The 22,173-nt window shown below is 39.5% G+C and overlaps 2 protein-coding genes across 4 annotated transcripts in view; one reads left to right on the top strand and one right to left on the bottom strand.

The window, feature by feature from the left end:
• bcat1 (branched chain amino-acid transaminase 1, cytosolic) overlaps positions 1–13,211 on the bottom strand; it is a 32,127-nt gene extending 18,916 nt beyond the window's left edge. Inside the window, exons 1-4 of the mRNA XM_058417279.1 lie at positions 12,960–13,211; positions 6,484–6,528; positions 1,277–1,477; positions 999–1,109 (exon numbers count right to left, since the gene is read on the bottom strand). Coding sequence (XP_058273262.1) covers positions 999–1,109; positions 1,277–1,477; positions 6,484–6,528; positions 12,960–12,995 — 393 coding nt within the window. The 5' untranslated portion in view covers positions 12,996–13,211. The remainder of the gene's footprint in view (positions 1–998; positions 1,110–1,276; positions 1,478–6,483; positions 6,529–12,959) is intronic.
• A 3,195-nt stretch (positions 13,212–16,406) lies between these two features.
• The window catches only part of lrmp (lymphoid-restricted membrane protein), a 39,127-nt gene continuing 33,360 nt past the window's right edge, over positions 16,407–22,173 (top strand). For 2 of the 3 annotated variants that reach the window (XM_058416944.1, XM_058416945.1), the window contains exons 1-9: positions 16,407–16,554; positions 17,425–17,989; positions 18,437–18,547; positions 19,221–19,401; positions 19,513–19,571; positions 19,663–19,738; positions 20,224–20,382; positions 21,379–21,496; positions 21,848–21,898. In XM_058416944.1, coding sequence (XP_058272927.1) covers positions 17,428–17,989; positions 18,437–18,547; positions 19,221–19,401; positions 19,513–19,571; positions 19,663–19,738; positions 20,224–20,382; positions 21,379–21,496; positions 21,848–21,898 — 1,317 coding nt within the window. In that variant the 5' untranslated portion in view covers positions 16,407–16,554; positions 17,425–17,427. The remainder of the gene's footprint in view (positions 16,555–17,424; positions 17,990–18,436; positions 18,548–19,220; positions 19,402–19,512; positions 19,572–19,662; positions 19,739–20,223; positions 20,383–21,378; positions 21,497–21,847; positions 21,899–22,173) is intronic. The other variant, XM_058416943.1, reaches the window with a different exon arrangement.

Raw genomic sequence — 22,173 nt, 5'->3', positions numbered from 1 at the left:
GGGGGGAGAGTGGGGGGGGTAAGAGGGCAATAGATAGATAGATAGATAGATAGATAGATAGATAGATAGATAGATAGATAGATAGATGGGGAAGGAGGGAGGGAGGGAGGGAGGGAGGGAGAGAGCGAGAGAGAGAGAGAGAGAGAGAGAGAGGGAGAGAGAGATTAATCACTAATATGTTGTCATCAATGTACTTAATGACTGACTAGTTGAAGTGGAAAAGTTCTTTATCTTGTTTATTAAGCTTTTATTAAATTACGGTTTTTAATACAAAAACGTAAACAGAGCATTTTTCCTTTAACTCCTGACTGCAGTTCCAGCATTTTACTGTAACACAGCTTCTGCACAGCATGTGGAATCATTTAATAAAATGAATGTGTGTTAGTTAACCAAGAGAACAACCAGGTATCTAGGTATCATAAAACCTCATAAACTTTACCTGTAACAAGCTGCAAGAATGAAACTTTTCAGCGAAGAGTACCTTATTCAAACTTCTAACTCAATTCATCATCATTTCTTCTGCTCAGATGGATAAAACCTTTTCCCATCAGTGGAACGGAAATGGACCTACGGGACGTTTTTATTCAATGTAAACAAATGAACAATGCTCTGTCTGAGAGTTGGCTTTCAGTGTGTTTTAGACGTGTGTTTTTCCCTCTGCTGGAGAAATTTTACTGCTTGTAGATCAAATCTGAGCTGCTTTTTAGATGAACAAGCACTCGGAGAACATCTCAGAGAGCAGAAATGGGTTTGAGATCAATATTTACTTTGAAGATACAAACATTTGTGTGGAAAAAACAAACCTGGAACTTTTCTATGAATATATCGTCCCTAGTGGTCTAGAGAAAAACAGAAATCCTTCTGAAACACTACAAAGTCCTGAGTGTCTACTTTCATATGAGCTTCATATTAACCTCCACTGTGGAGTGGAACACGACAAAGACACTCAATCATCAATATGGACACGAGTGTGTGAAACAGAGACAGGAAGCACTCACAGGTAGACAGGCTCTGTGTGCAGACTTTAACATACGCTCCATGTTCAGCATGGGCCTGAAGAGACGCACTCGGTCATCCCGCCCCCGATACGCCTTCATGCCCTCGAACAACTACAAACAGAACACGTCATCATGCGTGTAAACAAACAGTCAAGGGCATGGATAACAGATCAAAGATCTTTTTTGTTTTTGCTCTCTGATGCAAAATATGCAACAAACTCTGTGTGTGTGTGTGTGTGTGTCTGTGCTTGTGTGTGTGTGTATGTTAGCTCACACACCTGCACAGCGTAATGAAGGGCGGAGCAGGCAGGATGAAGGCTCAGGTTTCCAAATGGCTGAATCTGAGGTTTTTCCCAGCCTCCTCCACTGCTCCACTTGATGAGCAGCATGTGGTCAGTGAACACGGTGCCGAAGGACAGGTTCTCCGATTCAGGTTTGGGTTTCCGGGTCTCACACAGCTGGACCACCGTGTCTGCTGCCTGAGAGAAAAGGAGCCAAGAAAAAGAATCATTTTAAACTGTGGACACCAAAATCTACAACAGAATAACTACAGAATAATATCGATGGTCTGTCACCAAAACTGGAAAACTGCAATGAATTTGTGACACATTAGTAATAGTATTAGATATCTTTTTACCGCAGAAAATATCATATCATTGATATTACCTGAAATATGAAACACGCTCTATAAAGAAATTTCATTAAATTATGCTTGGACCCCATAAATCGCTGCTTGTGTCTAGGGGGCCAAGCACTAACACTTTTTATTTTCTTTAGAATATTTCTTCTACTTTTTCTCTGCTAAAATGGATCCACAGGATTTCACTATTTTGCAATCACAAACCTGAACAAAAAATCGAGCGACATTTTGTGAATTTTTCAAAATGGCTGCAGATTTTCCTCAGATTCGGGCCGAGGCACGTCGTGTGACGTCGTCACGTATACGGACAAAACCCTCTACCGTTCACATGTGAACTTTATTACATATGTGTGTTCACTGGTAGGAGTTTAAAAGAAGAATCCTGTGCTTTCCGGGAAAAATAAAATAAAATAAAATAAAATAACACAAAAATCTCATGTTTTCTGGGTCGCACAATTAAAAAATTACAAAAAAAAGAGAAAAAGAAAATAATATAATTAGCATATATTATTAGCAACAATATTTCACCTTATATAATATTTCACCTTTCACCTAATATTTCTCAGACATCAAGATAAATCCTGAAGAACAGAAACTGTCTGGTTTTAAAACAAACAATTACGCCTTTTACTTTTTCCTTTTCTTTCACTAAAACCTAGCAGCATAAACGCACTCAGTTACGTAAACAGTGAATAAATGCCTTAAGTCAGATCTCAGGATGAACTCGAGTGTTAATAACAGTCCTTTTATATAATGGTCTCAGTTTCGGTACTAAGTGTAGTGTATCTTTCGTAACTGCTACTTTAAGCGCTAAATTCTAAAGCTCTTGGTCTTTAACCATCTCACTGTAAATACACTAGATCCAGTGTTTCATGCCTCGTAAACTGCATTGGCTCACCAGTGAAGCAATAAAAAATCCAGTATACAGGTAGAGTTGTATTAGGAAAACAGAGGCGGCTTTGTGTTCTCAACGAGTTTGGAATATTTTAGTTTTTCCTTTTTTTTCCACGCCGACGGTCAGGTAAACTCAACAACCGAATGCTGGATAACTGAAGCATTAAATCAGGTGTTAATAGGTTAAATATTTACCTCACAGTCCCATTTAGCTCAAATAAAATAACCTCTATACCTTCTTGAAGAGCTTCCGAAAATAGAGGTGAAATGGTTCTGCGAGGTACAATTAAGGTGGTTATTAGTTTGTCTCTGAGTAATTGGTGTTCCTGCTGGTTTCAGGTCGTCCTGCAGCTCTTTTTAATTGACTGCTTGGATCTATCTTACCTTTCTTATCATTAATCTGAGAGCGCAGTGTGAAATCTCACCTGGTGCGTCTGACTGAGGCAGTGTGTGTCCTAGGGACTCTTAGCTTTTTCTCAGATAATTTACAATATTACACTTTAACATACAGTGGAACCTCAACATACAAATTTAATTTGTACTGGAGGCGAGTTCCTAAGGTGAAAGTGTTTTGCGAAATTAATTTTTCCATAAGAAATAATGTAAATGCAGATAATCTGTTCCAGCCACCCAAAAATATTAGCAATATTCCCAGTATGAAGCGTATGTAAACTGTATGGCTGCTTACAAAGAACTGACCCAAGCCAAGCATTCCATGTCAAGGCTCCTCACAGGAAGTCGTGAAACCAAGCCTGGGCAAAAAATAGAACAGACCACCCATGGCACCAATCTGCCAACAAAAAAACACCCAAAAAATCATCTAGCTTTTGAACACATGCCGAAGGCAACGTTGGTATCGTGGGTTAACTCTTTCCAAACAGCTTTCACTGACTGAAAACAAATTCATAAAATGCATAAACTTGGCTTCACTTGGCTTTCCACGGATGCAAATAAGTTTTGAACGGCTCCCGGACGTACGCGCAACATTCGTTCATATGCCAAAAATGCTTGGTATGCTGATGCAAAATTTCTTGCAAAATTTCAGTTCTTAAGGTGAAAATTCATAAGGGAGGGCGTTTATATGCCAAGGTTCCACTGCCATTTTAAAAATGACCTCTCTGGAAATCATGTGATATCGTAGTCTCACTCAATTTTGAATGAATAAAACAGCGCCGCGAGGCTTAACAAGTTAACGCTAGCTAAACCAAATAATCTAAAATCCTCTGTCGCCATCTCTGGTGTCAAAGCGTACATAGCAAACTGTCGAAAGATCTTATGCCGCTAAGCCCATTTATTAACAATACCAAGGGAAAAGTTATAAAACTAGATAACCATCACCAAAAACTAAGTGGATCTTTCAAATCTTCTGTGGATAGAAGTAAATGGGATGATAAAAGCTGGACAAAAATGACACACAGCCCTGGTTAGGCATGCTGATTTACCTGCACATAAATTAGCTCTGGAAACTCCACTTCAGCTGAGCCAACAAAAATGTACGACCAAAGCTGAAGCAAAACAAGACGAAGCTCTTCTGTTTTTAATTAATAATGACTTTATTTGAATTGTTTGAGAGCTCAGACTTATTAGTTCTAGTACAGGACTCTACAATGTGAAATGATCTCTGCTGAGGACGATTCGTTTATACATTTTAAATAGTTTTCATGAATTTTCGGACAGAGAGGGTTTAGGACTTTGCTTTGGCACTGTAGCTGCTTCCATGTGATCGTTGCTTAATAATATTTTCCCTGAGAAGTTTCACCATGATTGCTACACCACTGTGTGAAATCTGCCCCATAGCAATGTCTTTCATAATGACACCAGATTTATTTTTCTTTGACCCTCACACACACACACACACACACACACACACACACACATAGACTGAAAAAGAAAAGCTCACAGAATTTACTTTTAAATGCATGCCTATGTTCCAGGAAAATTGAATCGCGTAACATTAACAGATTCATTCATTTTGAATGTGAGCTGAGAATCGAACCCACAACACTAGTGTTTCACGACAGATGCGCTATAGAACCACTGTGCTGTTAAATGCAAGACTCTAGTTACTGTATAGTTTAGCACCAACATCACATCAGCACCAACATCCTCATGAGATGTAACTGCTTTACCTTAATAATACATGAACTGATCACGCTTCACTCATCATCATTCAATCTTGCCATTACAAACGTCTTCAAATTAAGCTTAGTATACATTTATGGCATTTGGCAGATGCCCTTATCCACAGCAACTTACGTTTGCTTATTATATAACTGAGTAGTTAAGGGGGCCTTGCTCAAGGGCCCAACGGTGGCAGCTTGCTGGTCCCAGGATTTGAGCTCACAATCTTCTGATCAGTAGTCCAATGACTAAAACACTGCACTAACACTTCCATAATATTATTATAATTATAGGGAATATTTTTTCTTCAATCAGACTGTCAGGACTGAGGAACTGAGAGAGACAGGATTCAGGGGCTGTGTGGGAGCTGTGAGGGAAAGATGGCAAAAACAGGACTACACAGGATCCAAAATGGGTTAAATCCAGGATACATGGAAATGAAAGCATCAGGAATTTGGCCGACACAAACATACAAAATATATACTATACTATCTGCTACTACTGTTCAACTGGTTCCTCTATCTCTCAGGGTACAAGGTCGATATCCATCAGGATTTTCTCTTTCCTGGCACCGAGGTGGTGGAATGAACTTCCTCTAGACAGCTGAGAACACTCACTGTCTTCAAACGATAAGTGAAGATCTACCTCTTCCTGAAATACTTAAACTAGCTCTTCTTTTCCCCGGTTTGTGTGCTATATTGCCTCCCAACAGAGTTTTAGCCTGGGAGAAAATAATGACAATGATATCCTCAGGAAATAATGATATCCTCAGCCTGTGACCTAGTGAACCAGGATTGATGAATTCATTGATATAGACTTCAAAGCTCTTATGCACATCACTCTGGATAAGAAAGCTGTTGAGAAAGAGTCAACCCACAATACCAACGTTGCCTTCAGCATACGTTCAAAAGCTAGGTAATTTTTGGGGCGTTTTTTTTGGTGACAGATTGGTGGCATGGGTGGTCTGTTCTATTTTTAGCCCAAGCTTGGTGGCACGACTTCCTGTGAGGTGTCTTGACATGGAATGCTTGGCTTGGGTCAGTTCTTTGTAAGCAGCCATACAGTTTACATACGCTTCATATTGGGAATATTGGTCATATTTTTAGGTGGCTGGAACAGATTATCTGCAGTTACATTATTTACATTTACATTTATCTATTACATCATTAATTCATTTCGCAATAAACATTTTCACCTTTAGAAAGAAATGGATTCCACTGTATAAACTGAATATGTACTATACTTAATGTTGGAAACTATCTGTGCACACATCAACCATTCATGCAAGCAGAAACAGATATGTGGAATGTCCAAATCCTCACATCTCTTGTGAATTCTGAGACCATGGCGTTGTTAGCATTTTCCTGCCTTGTAATCATCTATCCGAGTCTGAGACAGAGTCGCTGCGAGAAAAAGCAGCTTGATTGGCAGGGCTTAGGCAGATCCGAGAAAGTGGATCCACTCAAGACAGCGCTTTTATCCAGCCATCAGAAAAAAGGGGGGAACATAGTGCATACATTCCAGCTATAATTCCTTCCTTAAAGGAGCTTTAAGAGGCCCCTCAGGCTGCGGTGGAAACGCCATGACGAGCTCACAGTTGGACTAAACCAAAAACCAGTCTATAAGGGGAAGCTTTTGTGTTCTCACTGAAGAGGAAGATTTTTCACACAGGCAAGTGCTGAATCATGTAAACTGTCTCACTTTTATTACATCATTAAAACTTGGGGGGAAAAAGTCTCATGCACGATCCATGCACTGTGTATTCCCAAGTATCTCTGAAACAGTATGCAGTTACAAAGGCACACACATGGATTAGATTAGCGACGTTACCTTAAAGCTAGCCACATCATGACAGGTAGAATTTTCGTCTTGGACCTGCGAAGAAAGAAAGCTAATATCATCAAAATATTCCTTCATAGTCTCAGAGTAAAATCTTAGTAATATTGCAGGTAATGTAAGGTAATTTTATTAAAAACTTGCTAATGTTAAATCATGCTAATACTGTGTAAGAGTTAGCATAAAGTCAAATAATGTAGCATTACACTAGTTAGCAGATAGAACTGTGTGGTATTATAGATAGCGCTATAGTGACAATATCATAAATACTTTAGAGTTTTGTAGTATGTAGAGTAGTGTGATGTACCTTATTAAAATTATGGTAGTCTTTTAATAACTATACAGTGTTATAGTTTAACTATGGTATTATGGTATTAGGTTACTACCATGGTAGATGTAGTTACCATGTAGTATGGTTAACATAAAGAACTATAAGGTAGGAAAACCAGGGTATTATCAAAGTTACTATGTATATGGTATATGGTGACAGAATTATCATGAGTGCTATAGTATATATCATATGAGTGATAGTAGTGTTAGTGTGAGGTAAAGGTAATAGTACAGCTCTGAGATACTAAACCAGGATGGTAGAACTAACAAAAACATGGATGAGGTTCCATTTTCAGTCTGGTTCCTCTCAAGGTTTCTTCCTTTATAACATCTCAGGGAGTTTTTCCCTTGCCACTGTAAGTCGCCTCAGGCTTGCTTATTAGGGATAAAAACAAATACATTTAAATATAAGCCCTTTGAGTTGTATACTTTCTTATATTCTGTAAAGCTGCTGTGAGACAATGTTCCATTGTTCAAAGCACTATACAAATAAAACTGAATGGAATTGCAGTATGGTATTGAGTACGCACTGCCGTTAAATATTACAATAATGCATCATGAAGTATCATAGGAGACTCCTGTGAGTATTGTAGTCCCCACAGTGAAGTCATGGCTCTAGTATAGTGCACATGAGGATGTACAGTAAAATGTGATAGTGTTGTTGTTGTAGTGAAGTATAATAGTAAAGCCGTAGACGTAATATAGAAAACCTGAAGTATTATAGCAGTATTATATTAAATACTAGCATGAAATGTTGTATAGTTAATGCTACGTACCGTAGTTACGATTTAACAGTACTATAGTGAGCATGACGCATCATAGTTATAGTAATAGTATTATAATACTCTAGAGTATTATAGTAAAGCAAAGGCTTTTATATTGAGTATACCATACAGGTAGTAATTTTATTTTATTTTTTAAACTTTTTGTTTAATTTATATAATTTAACCATAGTAGTATTTTAGTTAGCATGAATGACAATTGGAAAGTCATAGCATAGTATTATATTTATAGTTATAAAGTAATAAACTAAAACAATTTTAGTATTATAGCATCTTTAATTAGCATAATAACTATCCTATATACCATTGCTCTATTACTTTATACTTATTATTATACTGCCATGGATTAATTAGAGAACTTCATAGTAACTGTACTATTATTATGGCTTTACGCTGTTAGTTCATGCTCACTACAATACTGCCATGGATTTAGTTCAGTACTCCATAGTAACTAAATTAGCATGTACTTCTGAGTCAGTGGATTTCGGTGTAATGTTTAATGAAGTGAAGTGAGAGTTGAGTAAAATGAGTGAACTTTATTTGAGGATTGACTGATAAGTAGATTTGTAACGTCTATTATTTGATTTGTATTTACCTTGGCTAATGTCTGTATAGATCATATCCTCGTATCATTGTTTCTGGGAATCAAACTCTTACCTCAGACCCAAAGCTAAAACCCAGTGTTTGGTAATGAATGGCCTTGCACAGTCTTCTTACACATATCAGGGTTTTTTTTTCCTTTTTCAGGAATGCGTCTCGGGTTAACAGAGATCAGTAATGAACCGTGACGCTCTTTCATTGTTCACCACAAAGAGCCGGCTTAGGGCCTCACACCTCTCGCATTCTCCTTCATGAATATATTAAGCGCACCAGGTAAGCAGGCATTGTCAGGGCTAATGTATAGCTGATGCTGGAAAATGCTGTACAGAAGGTTTACACTAGAGCTTAGTGTATTAATATGTGGAAGAAATAACATAATGACAATACTACAATACTGCCACTGATTTACTCTAGTATGTTTTAGTAACAATAATAATTTACTATATTACTTAATGCTTACTATAATACTGCCATGGATTAATTATAGAATTGTGTAGAACTCATAGAACTTTAATACTACAATGGCTTTACTTTATTGCTTTATATTCACTATAATACTGTCATGTTTTTAGTAAAGTATCCCACAGTAACTGTAATACTATCAGGGCTTTACTCTATTACTTCATGCTCACTAAAATACTACTATGGCTTTACTATATTGTTTCATACTTCAAATACTTCAAACTTCATGTTTCAATCTATTACTTCATACTTACTTTATACATACTATAATACTTCCATGGATAAATTATAGAAGTTCATAATAACTATAATAGTACCATGGCTTCACTATATTATGCTTTATTTGATTATACTTTACTATATTTTTTACTATATTTTTTCATACTCGCCATAATACTATTATGGTGTTACTATACTACCTTATACTCACTATAATAGTGCCATGGTGTTACTATAATACTTCATACTCACTATAATAGTGCCATGGTGTTACTATAATACTTCATACTCACTATAATAGTGCCATGGGGTTACTATAATACTTCATACTCACTATAATAGTGCCATGGGGTTACTATAATACTTCATACTCACTATAATAGTGCCATGGGGTTACTATAATACTTCATACTCACTATAATAGTGCCATGGGGTTACTATAATACTTCATACTCACTATAATAGTGCCATGGGGTTACTATAATACTTCATACTCACTATAATAGTGCCATGGGGTTACTATAATACTTCATACTCACTATAATAGTGCCATGGTGTTACTATAATACTTCATACTCACTATAATAGTGCCATGGTGTTACTATAATACTTCATACTCACTATAATAGTGCCATGGGGTTACTATAATACTTCATACTCACTATAATAGTGCCATGGGGTTACTATAATACTTCATACTCACTATAATAGTGCCATAGTGTTACTATAATACTTCATACTCACTATAATAGTGCCATGGGGTTACTATAATACTTCATACTCACTATAATAGTGCCATGGGGTTACTATAATACTTCATACTCACTATAATAGTGCCATGGTGTTACTATAATACTTCATACTCACTATAATAGTACCATGGTTTTAAAATATTACTTAATATTAATTATAATGCTGCCATGTTGTTAATATACAAATTCATATTCACTATTATACTGCCATGGTTTAACTATACTCCTTCATATTCACTATAATACTGCCATGGTTTTTAATATACTATTTCATACTCACATTAACACTGGCATGGGGTTATTATACTGCTTCATACTCAATATAATACTTCCACGGAATAGATTTCTATATATAGACGGTTTGCTCCCCGAGCAAACAACACTGCAATGTCCTTGACATACTTCTTTCTTTTTGTAAATCAGCCTGAGTAGATGGCAAGCTCCAGAATATCACTAATAAACACACATAAATGGTGTTCCTTTAAAGTTGGGACATCACATATTCATATATCTAGCATATCCTGCTTGATTTTCAGTGCATGAGCTGCTGCAGTGCTTTTACGGAAACATGTAGCAACTTTTCTAACCTTCTAACCTTAATCATAGGAAGGCATTTAAATGCTACATCCTTCTTGGTTGCAAGGTTAAGAATGTATGCAAAGCATCCAATATCTGGCCCCATAGGTCATAGATGGATCTTGCCAACATCTACTCTGTCACTACACTCATCACTGCATCAGCCAAATGACTAATTTTCCTTTTTCTCTTTGAGTGCCTGCTTAAACACAGGAGGCAATGTTTGCAGTTTTGCTCTCACCTGCGCTGGTATCAATACCCAGGTGATGACAGCGTAGACAACTCTTCATTTTGGACGCTGTCTATTGCATTGAGAATACGGCACATGTGTCGAGTAATGCTTACAAACAGGCACTGTTTTGTCGACATTTTTTTGACCATCGCTGTTGTAACTAATCGCAACTCCAACTTCTTCCCAGGCAGGAGACTTACCCGATGGACACAATATGGACACAATATGGACACTCTCATGGGTTTAGTGCAGTGCATCATTCTTATTATAACTATCTCATGGGTTTAGTGCAGTGCATCATTCTTATTATAACTATCTCATGGGTTTAGTATAGTGCTTCATACTCACTACAATACTCTCAAAGGTTTAATATAGTGCTTCATTCTCACTATAATATCATCACAGGCTTTAGTCACAGTACATCATTCTCACTATAATACTGTCAGGGGTTTAGTATAGCACATCATTTACACTATAATACCATCATGGGGTTTAGTATAGTACATCAGTCTCACTATAATAACATTACAGGGTTTATTATAATACTTCAATCTTACTATAATACTCTCAGGAGTCTAGTATAGTACATCATTCACAGTATAACACCATCACAGGGTTTAGTATAGTACACCAATCTCACTATAATACTCTCAGGGGTTTAGTATAGCACATCATTTTCACTACCCATATTTACTGGTCCCTTTCAGGAAAAAAAAAAAAAAGCTTTCATTAAATTTTCTTACATTTAAATGTAAAATGGTGTTTTTATTCAAAGTTCTATATGTTATTTCTTTACCCTGTTTGCCTATGATTTCATGTGAATGAATAAAAAAAATGTGAAACCGGTGAATCTTATCTGAAAATAAACATAGGGTAAAAATAAATCATTTCGTACATCTCCATACAACATATTTCTCCTATAAGGGACTTGAACACCAGGAACTTGATCTGGAGTAGATTAAAAATAAAACATGCCACGTGTTTCAGCTTCCTTGCCTACTACCAGGGGCGGAGGTAAGCAGCCGCTTAGGGCCCCGGGGAATTACGGGGCCCCGACCAATACCAAGAAGCCTATATAAATCATATAGTATTTATTACTTTTCTATCATATATTGTATGGTCTGCCTATAACCATTAAGATTTTAACGTTACGATTACATCTTTTCAAATGCGGGCCCCACCCATGATTCATGTTGCTATTGTACTGCACATGCGCGAGATTCCCATACATGGAATCGCTTAGGGCCCCCAAATCACTAAGTCCACCCCTGCATACTACAGCCTATTTAAACTGCCATACTCTTGCAATATTGCTGTATCCGAAAGCATACACCGAAAAACGAGTATTTATACTGAGGTAAAGAACTCTGCTGAAGCACTTCCTGGACTATAGATATATAAATAACAATATAAACAACCGTCTACACTCTCCTGCTGTTATAATGAAAGGTTTCTGAAATGTTCCACCCTCGTTGTGAAATTACAGTGTATAAAATAAAGCTGAATACTTTTTAGGGAAGAAATAAAAATACCTTGACCTAGTTGCATACGTATGAACACCCCTAAACTGATATTTTCTTGAAGCAGCTTTTGATGCTATTACACCACTCAGCGTTTCTAGGTAAAAGTCTATCAGCATCTATCATCTGGTTATAACCGATCACCCTCAAGGTGTGTTTCTCATGGTGTGTTTTCTAAGATGCTCATTGTGGTCATTATTTGAGCTCATTCTCTTCTGACCTCTCTCACTGACAAGACCTGCAAGAACTGGACCTTGTTGTTGTTGTTTCTCCCTTATCCATTCTTTTTAAACTCTAAAGTCACTCAAAAATACCGCTCTTCTGACTGTCTGAATGAGCAGGGGTGGTGGTGTTTCCGAATAAAGTGCCCAGTGAGTGTGTGTGTGTGTGTGTGTGTTTATACACACGCCTCCTACAGCCTTAGAGCACTTTCACAGCAGATGAAGGGCAGAAATACGAATAGCCAAAAAAAAAATACATTATATGACATGCAGAATAAAGAATAATAATTATTCACACACGTTTAGATACATGCATACGTGTCAATGTCCGAAAAAGCAGCACGCCTCAGTAGAGTGACCTAACGTTTCTGACATACTAGTGACTATGGAAGTAGTCCACGTGTCTATTTTTATCCCGCTATATATGTCTCCTCCATCTTCTCCCAGCTGAATTATTATTAGAAAGCATGGAATAATCTGCAGAATGGAGCCCTGTGTCTCATTCAGGCATGACGCAAAACCTGGATTCCTTTATTAAATGTAATAAAATGCTCTTCAATACACAGCCTGCACGAGCACAGCACAAGCACTGAGACTGAGACTAGAGTCCCGCCTGCACGTGACGCCGGGATAACGCTAGATCTCCCTAATCCGCTATTCGGTAAACACATGACCGAGTGTGTGTGTGTGTTTCAGGTTTGAAAAAAAACCCAGAGTGTCATGTTTGGGATCGTCTGATCGTGCAGGGTGATAATGATGAAGAATGAAGAGTTTACCTGAGGAGACCGCGCGCTCGCTGAAACGCTCGCCATGATGGAGGTGCGCAATGGAGGCGCGAGCTCGGAGCGATTATACACCACTGTACACACACACACACACACACCGACACACACACACACACACACTCCCTCTCTGGCGCTTTAAAAAACGCACGCGAGCATTAAATCACCAAAAACAAGGTCAAGCACACACGATCCAGCGAGTCAGAGCTGTGCATGCACGATCTGCACACAGAGAGCAGACTTCACGGTTTTTCCTTCACGTTTGAGATTTATCCTGGTTTTCTCCTCCTCCTCCTCCTCCTCTTTTTTTCCCTTCTTCTTCCAAAAAACATTTTTTTCCCTTCATGTGCAAACAATTACACACTTCCATTGCCATTCCTGCACACACACATATATAACTCCTAAACAAAACGCTCAACAGCACATATATCTCACGCAGAGCATACACAAGATGAACAGAGCACCATTTTGGGGAGCAATTTTATTAGGTACATTTCCAGCTCCCTATGTGTGTGAGGGGTCGCGGACCAACTGGTCCACACAACAACTTGGCACAGGTTTTATACCCCTCCCGGACGCAACCCTGCCATTTTATCCAGCACTACATCCAGTGGCTGGGGTTTGGGCACTTGCTGGGAATCGAACCCGAGTTTTCCGCATAGTATGCGAGAAACCTACCGCCAGTGCCCGTTCCAGCTATACCCTTAGGCATATAAGAATGCACGCATACATGATTGTACAGTTTAAACCGGATTGTTGAATAGTTATTCGCTTCCTGTTAAAGTTCCAAGCAGCAGCATGTGGATTTTAAAGAAGTAGTGGCTTTGGAATACATTTTCGAGGATGTCGGGATGCTGAATAAAAAAAATAATAAACTGATGAATGTGAGGTTTCAGTGCATTTCTTTAAGAGGCAGTGTGGGTGTTCAAAATATGTCGTGTGAAAGGGACAATTTACAATTAACTGAGCTTGATTTATTGGTAAGGAAATAAAAGTTCACACAAAAGATGATCGTTCATTTTTAATGAGAATGGTGACTTTCGGTGACAAGATCGAGAGTGAGCGCTGGAGACTAGATGTGGAGTGGTGTTGGCTTTTGAACAAAGTGGTTAATGTCGTCTTGAGTCGTTGAACAGAAGATTGGGGTTCAAGCCCCAGCACTGCCAAGCTGCAACTGTTGGGCTCTTGAGCAAGGCCCCCATCCTACCATGCTCTAGGTGTGCTGTATCATGGCTGACCCTGTGCTCTGACTTCGAAGGATGGGATATGCGAAGAAAGAATTTCACTGTGCAGTAATGTATATGTGACAATTAAAAACAACTTAAAATGTGGGCGTGTCCGCGATGCGACAACTTTGAGAAAGTTTTGAACTTTATGCAAATATGGAGCAAGCTGGTGCACCAATAGGAGCGAAGACAGCAGAGATCACGTGATCCGTGTCTGCTTCTCCCTTTTTATCTCATATGATTGGATGCAGATAAACTCCGATGCTGAATTTTTATACACAAATGACAAAACTCCGATTTGCATAGATATCTGCGACCAGATACTATGGCAACCAGGAGTGGGACCGCCCACTTGCAGCGATAACATCACTATATATGTGAAGAACTCAGCTTTAGTGTTTAATACCAGATCTACACTTTTTTTTTTATCTTCCTCCTTGTGAACTTTATCAGCTGTTATCTTCACATCTCTAGACTCACAGACAGTGTTGGGGAGTAACTAGTGACATGTAACAGCGTTACGTAACTTAATTACAAAATAAATGTAACATTAACTCGTTACAGTTACTTAGAAAAATATGTAATTAAAATTACAGTTACTTATGAAAATGTTAAAGATTACAAATAGAGTTACATCTGAATATTTTCTTTAAAAAAAAACCTAGTATATGTTGAATAAATATTAATTTGTTGTTATAGTTTGTTAAAGCGGTGCTATTCTGATTGGTTCTCTGGTTTGAATTTGCGGCGCGTCTGCCAATTACATTAATCCACATTGCTAATGGGCTAATGCACTGTCCGAGAGTTACCACCATGGCGAGTGATAAAAATGCATTTCAGCTGCTCTGTGGAAAAAAATCCACTAAAACGCGCCTGCGCGTTCATCGAGCCCATAGTGTACTCAAGACCTGTATTCAAAACATTCAGAACAAATTAGCTAGTCTGCTAGCCATGGGCGTCGCTAGGCCATTTTAAAGCCCCCCTAAAATTCTGCGATTGTTCATAAACTCCACACGAATTAGTGATCTCCTCAGTCCCCTTTACATTTCATATGAAAACGGCGGTTCTTCGGCTCCTCCCGTCTTTCAGCGCGTTCTTCAATCCGCAAACCGCGGCGTCACAGAGCGAGGATCAGAGGAGTGTGTGTGCGTGTGTGTGACCAGGAAGACTCGTATTTGGCTTGTTCAGTACTCAAATGTTATACACATCTATGCAATACAGTGGAATGCTGCATTAAGTTTACCATCCTACCCTGTTAGTCAAACCTTTATTTATTTATTTATGTATTATTTGTTTACTATTATACCCTCACTGGGGGCTGAGCCCCCTTAAATGAAAATCCTAAAATCGTCCCTGCTGCTAGCTACCTTTAGCAGGCACACTTCTATTTATGAACCCTTTGACAGAAAATATATATCTCACACTTTTCCTCCTTGTAAATGTCTTGGTAATGTCAGATCTAATATAACTTAGTTATTTTAGCACTGTAGCGTACATTATGATGACTCTTTTCAGATTATGTTTTTTTTTCCCAAGGCATTGTTACTTGCCAGTGTGTCCTGTCATAGCTATGCAAAGATTTGATTCCTAAAACAGTATTAAACCATTTTTGTTCTGAAGTCTGGTTTTTGTGGCTGTGCCTAAAATGAAATTGATTAATTGAAGTGATGAAAAGATTTAAAATTCTAACAGTAAACAGAGTTGAGTTCTACTGTAAGGTTAACCCTGCCTGGGATAAATGTTTGGAAATGATTTAGTTGAAAATATCCATTAGAAACTTAAAAGTAATCCAAAAGTAATCAAAGGTAATCAGTTACTTTACTTTCATAAAGTAATTGAAAAGTTACACTACTTATTTTAAACAGAGTAACCTGTAATGTGTAACCTATTACATTTCCAAAGTAACCTACCCAACACTGCTCACAGATTAGCAGACTGACTTTCGCATGAGTCTGATCTGTTACCATAGTAACCAATAAAATGTGATTAAACTAAGTATTGTCTATCTCTGTTGCAATTGATTTTTCAGTAATCGCAATATTGACCCTTTTTTATTAACATCATTTTACCATAGCTATTCATTTCCATTCAAATTCCTGCGCACATGAGTCGACACATGAAAACGAATCCTTTTACGAAGAACCGATTCTTTCGCGAATCGTTCGTCCGTCGCGGCACGTGCGACCCGCACAGGTTCAGGGCCTATTTACGGCTTGTTTTAAAAAGCGCACGTGAACTTCTCAAGCGTCCGACACGCAAACGCGTTTTGAGCTCCTGTGATTTGTTGTCTGATTAATTAAAAATTAAAAAAAAAAATTCTGATCTGACTTTTCCTTAAGGTTTTCCAGACTAGCGTTAAAAAGGCAAGTATGGAGCAAATTCTAAGCAGATTTTTTTTTAAAGCTGGAGTTCTGAGAACGTTGAGCTTCTCTGAAACGTGTGCATGATGAGTAGGTAGTGATTTAAGAGCAATGCTGCCAGATTGCATTTATTGTGTGTGTGTGTGTGTGTGTGTGTGTGTGTGTGTGTGTGTGTGTGTGTGTGAGAGAGTGTGTGTGAGAGTGAGAGAGAGAGAGAGAGTGAGAGTTTTTTTTAAGTGACCTTCACCTATAATTTAAGGTTTCCTTTTTATTGTTTTCCCCCTTTTTTAACATCCTTATGGGGTTTTTTTGGTATTGTTTTGCACAGAAAGTCATTTCTCTGACATTGTGACACAGATCTGATTTATTTCCTTTATTCCTGCTTTGTCATCACAGGCTGAGAAGAATTTATATTATTTTAAAACTAGTGCACTTCCTGAAGTTGGAGCAAAGAACACATGATTCTGGTTATTTCCTCTGCAATTATTGTGTTGTTGGGGTTGTTTTTTTTTTTTGGTATTAAAGCCTTTAATTTTGCATATCTTCAGAGGAAACTTTTTTTTAATGCTATCCTGCAGTTTTTTTTGTGTTCCTCTGCACATAGACACTGAGACAATTTTTCATCTGGACTGTCCTCTGTGTGACTGTCCTCTGTGTGAACCCCCAAATGATGAATTTTGGCCAAAGAACCGTGTCCAATAACAATAAGAACTTCAGAATTAACAGGAAAACACTTCAGATATGTTTTGAGATCTTTTTAAATCCTTCTAAAGAACCTTAGGAATTGGAATGTAGTCCATATCAGATGTGGAAAAAAAACCTAATCAAAAGGATGAGGTCTAAGTTCGTGTATTGCTTGTTTTTTTGCTTCAGATCATGGAGTTTGGTGTGACCCCGAGACGTCACAACCCCGTGGACAGCATCTGCCGCAAGCTTCAGACGATCCAACGGCGTGACCGTGAGCCTAACTCTCCTTTCCAGATCCCTAAACTGCAGTCGAGCAGCTACGAAAGCCCTCACACCAGCCTGCGACGCAACCTGGACAGCATCCTGAAGAAGCGCAATGGTGATGCGGAGCAGAACGTGCTGTGCTCACCGCTCGTGCTCACACCCGGTATCTCAGGAAGCACTCCCATGACACCCCTCAGTCCTGTTAACGCCACTTACACCATCACCGGCACGCTGGGGACGCTGTCGGAGAAGAGCAGCGCGGCACCCGGGCACAGCCGAGCCTGGCAGCTTAGCAGCTCCACACCTGCTATCCAGAACGGTGACGCTCGCTTCAGCTTCACTCCGAACAGCAAGGACAGGAGCAGAGCACCGCCGCATGGCCTGCTCTCCTACAACCTTAACTTTTGCTCCTCAGATGCCTCCACCATTTTAGACTGCGAGCTGCCGTATCCAGCCCTGGTGGTCAAGAGGCTCTCAATGGGAGACGGTACATACAATAAAGATCATTACTGTGCCTTTAAAGGAATACTCCACAGGTCTAGGGGCAGATGCTGAATTGTAGGTATAAATGTTTAAACTTCAGGATTGAAAACAATTTTGCACACAATGTTTCAGACCACAAATCATATTAACCTCACTTTATTATAGAGTCTTTATCCATACACTGCAAATTCCACTCTATCTCTTACACAAATTTCGATATTTACAGCTGCCCCAACATCTGCCCCCTAGTCTTCAGTGAGTTCTTACTGGTTCAATGAATTTGTACTGGTGTGTCCCCCCCCCCCCACCTCAGTTCTGGTGAACATGTAGAATTAATGCTCCATAGTAAATGTCCTACTGTTTATGGTGTGTAGTTGACAGTGAAATGGTTGGTCAGTATTAGAGTATCCCTTTAAGCGGGTCACAGGTGACCTCCTGGCGTCCTTTTTAGGTGCTTCGTTACCATCCGAATCCAAGAAAGAGAGTTTGGCGGAGGTCAGTCTGATTTGTGAAGAGGATCTGCTCGATACTATTTTCCAGGCCTGTGATACACATTGTAGAGGTAACACACACACACACACGATTTACAAAAAATCCTAGTTTCAGGAATCACTTTAAGGTGTAAAGGTAAAAATTGGAAATTCTAAACCAAAACCAAGTCACGGTGTGTATAATTGCCACAAAACTGTAGCTAACTTTATCGCTAGCAGCTAGCAACTTTATTCTTAGCGCTTGACCTAAACCTAGGCTGCTTGTCCTTCTGTTTGAACCTAGCATAATTCCTCCAAAATAGCTAGCTTCATTTTAAACATATTTGAAATAATTATTGTTAAATTTACTAAATAGGAAAATAATTAAAAAAAAAAAAACTAGAAATACGGAAAATAAGTTAAACAGTAATGGAAATCAGTAGCTCATCGTTTAGCATTTTGTAAATTCTCTTACACTAACAGTCCCTAGCATGTAGCATGCTAAACTGGAGCGTATTTTTAGCCTGTGGGCTTCTTAGTTAAGATCGTGAAACACCTAAATTCTGCAACTGGTACCAGTTTAGTAATTCCAAAGACTTTCACATGTATATTTCAATGTGAAGTGACTGGGTTGGACTGGATTTTTCTCCATGCTAACTATTAGCATGTTTAATTTTTAATTAATATAGCATTGCTAAGCTTTATGTATCTCAGCCTGAGCTCTGTCCTGAGGAATAATTCCGGTTTTATTTGTTTTGTTTGTAGGTAAAGTGTACGTGTCTCACATCGTGGACTATCTGAGACACACCACCAGTCGTAGCTCCGAGGACAGCGGGCTGGAGGAGCTGTGCAACATGCTGGACCCTGAACACAAGGACATCTCCATTGACCTGGACACGTACCACGCTATAATGAAGGAGTGGATCGAAGATTGCCGCAATCAGGTGTATGTATGAATGTGTGTGTGTTAGTGGTAGCTGTTAGCATGGAGGTGATGTGAAGTTTAGCTGAGATTCTTTTTAAAAATGATTTCACACGTTTTGTTGGTTTCTCACAGAAAGGACGATAAAGACGATGTGACTCAGGAGTCGGTCAAATTGCCAGATCACTTTGCAGGTAACTCTGTGGTGTGTGTGTGTGAGAGAGAGAGAGCGATTTTTAATCAGTGTGTTTATTTGTTGTGTGTGTTTTTGTTTTCTCTTTAAAGCTAAGAGATCGTTTCTGATGAATATGACCTCCGGAAGTCTGGAGGCTTTTGGAGGAGAAGCTTCTAGAGCTGACCTGTATGTACTGGGGTGGGTGTGGGTGGGTGTACTGAGGTTGTGTGTGTGTGTGTGTGTGTGTGTGTGTGTGTGTGTACTAGTGGTGTATGTGCTGGTGGAGTGTGTGTGTGTGCTGATTGTGTTTGGGTGTACTGGGGTGATGTGTGTGTTTTCTTGGGGGGGGTGTACTTGTGTGCATAGGTGTACTGGTAGTTTGTGGGTGTACTGGGGTGTTTTGTGTGTTGGTGTGTGTTGTACTAGTGGTGTATGTGTTGGTGTATTAGGGTGGTGTGTGTGTGTGTGTGTATACACTGTATATTAGGACTATTATAATTCTGATGATTCATTTAAAGCCTCAGAAGCCACAATGGCAATTATTTCCCAATAAAAGCACATCCTGAAGTCTTTTATTCCTCTTGTTCCCTTTCACAGCAATTTATTAACATTTTTTAAAATGGTTTCTGTTCTCTGTCTCTCTCTCTCCCTCTCTCTCTCTTGTGGAGCAGCGAGACGTCTGATCTGGTCTTCTGCGTGGCCGACCTGCAGTTTAATAACCAGAAGCTTCAGGAGGAGGTTCGAAAGCTGAAGCAGGCGGCGGAGGTGATGGAGGAAACCAACCAGAAACTCATGGAAGAAAACGAGGAGCTGAAGACTCAGGCTAAAACGTACAGCTGCTGCTGTCTATATACACACACACACACACACACACACGTCTTATCATTCTGGGGTTCTTTAGTGTGTGTGCACATACATGTGCTCACATGTGGCTATGGTATGGGGGGTGTGTGTGTGTTGCTGTTTTGGGTGTGTATGTATGTGCTGGCGTGTGTGTGGTGCTGTTGGGGGTTGTGGTGTGTGTGTGCGCGCACGCGCTGCTGCTGTGTGTACTGGGGTGTGTGTGTGTACTGCTGCTGTGTGTACTGGGGTGTGTGTGTACTGCTGCTGTGTGTACTGGGGTGTGTGTGTGTGTACTGCTGCTGTGTGTACTGGGGTGTGTGTGTGTGTACTGCTGCTGTGTGTACTGGGGTGTGTGTGTGTGTACTGCTGCTGTGTGTACTGGGGTGTGTGTGTACTGCTGCTGTGTGTACTGGGGTGTGTGTGTACTGCTGCTGTGTGTACTGGGGTGTGTGTGTGTGTACTGGGGTGTGTGTGTGTGTGTGTGTGTGTGTGTGTGTGTACTGCTGCTGTGTGTACTGGGGTGTGTGTGTGTGTACTGCTGCTGTGTGTACTGGGGTGTGTGTGTGTGTGTACTGCTGCTGTGTGTACTGGGGTGTGTGTGTGTGTACTGCTGCTGTGTGTACTGGGGTGTGTGTGTGTGTGTGTACTGGGGTGTGTGTGTGTGTGTGTGTGTGTGTGTGTACTGCTGCTGTGTGTACTGGGGTGTGTGTGTGTGTGTGTACTGCTGCTGTGTGTACTGGGGTGTGTGTGTGTGTGTGTGTGTACTGCTGCTGTGTGTACTGGGGTGTGTGTGTGTGTGTGTGTGTACTGCTGCTGTGTGTACTGGGGTGTGTGTGCACTGGCATGTGTTTGTGTGTGTGTGCACGTATGCTTGTGTGTGTGTGCACGTATGCTTGTGTGTGTGTGCACGTATGCTTGTGTGTGTGTGCACGTATGCTTGTGTGTGTGTGTGTACTGCTGTGTGTTGCTATGTTCCCCTGCAGGGGGCAGCAGCTGCTACAGAAGGAGCGCATGCTGAAGGAGGAAGTGGAGGAGATGAAGCTGACTTTAAGCTCTTGGGAGGAGAATGGAGCTCGAGCTTCAGCTCAGAGAAAACAGATGGTGAGAGACGGAACACGTCCTCGTTCCTTCTTATCAATCACACAGCAGCTGGAGCTCCGACTCGTCCAGATCATTCACACTGAGGAACATCCCACAACCGACCTGAGGAATAAAAACAAAACAAAAAGTTTATACCTTAATGCTCTTCTCCTGGATCCTGATTGGTCAGAAAGTCTTGATCAAGTTTCTGTGAGGTTTTTATTGTAACTGCTGGTACAGTCATAGACATGGTGAAGCTTCTGTAAGGAGAAACGTCTTTATGCAGCATTTCTGGAAGGAGTCTCCAAGAAAACAAGAAGAGTAGCAAGAAAAATATTAAAGCTTGATATTTTTGTGTTTCTTTTCCTTCAGGAGCGAGAGAACCAGACTCTGATCTCCAAGATCGCTTCACTGCAGGACGAGGTAGCGTCTCCAACTCCATCACTGTTTCATAAATAAATCATAAATCAATAAATATTAATTAATAAATAAAAACTCTACAATTATTGACACCCTTCATAGTAAATGAACAGATTTACACATGGAATAATTAAAAAATAAATAAATAAAACATTTATAGCTGATTTTATTTAGTGCAAAAGGGCAATTTCAAATATTTTGGCCCCCCTTACACAGAATATTTGTTGATCAATCCCAACATGTATACCTGTAGTTAGAACTGAAAGTTTAGTAAAAAT

This window comes from Hemibagrus wyckioides, linkage group LG19, assembly GCF_019097595.1.
Source record: "Hemibagrus wyckioides isolate EC202008001 linkage group LG19, SWU_Hwy_1.0, whole genome shotgun sequence".
In the NCBI taxonomy this organism is placed as follows: Eukaryota; Metazoa; Chordata; class Actinopteri; order Siluriformes; family Bagridae; genus Hemibagrus; species Hemibagrus wyckioides.
The sequence above is the reverse complement of the archived record's forward strand: the minus strand, read 5'-3'. Positions and strand labels throughout refer to the sequence as shown.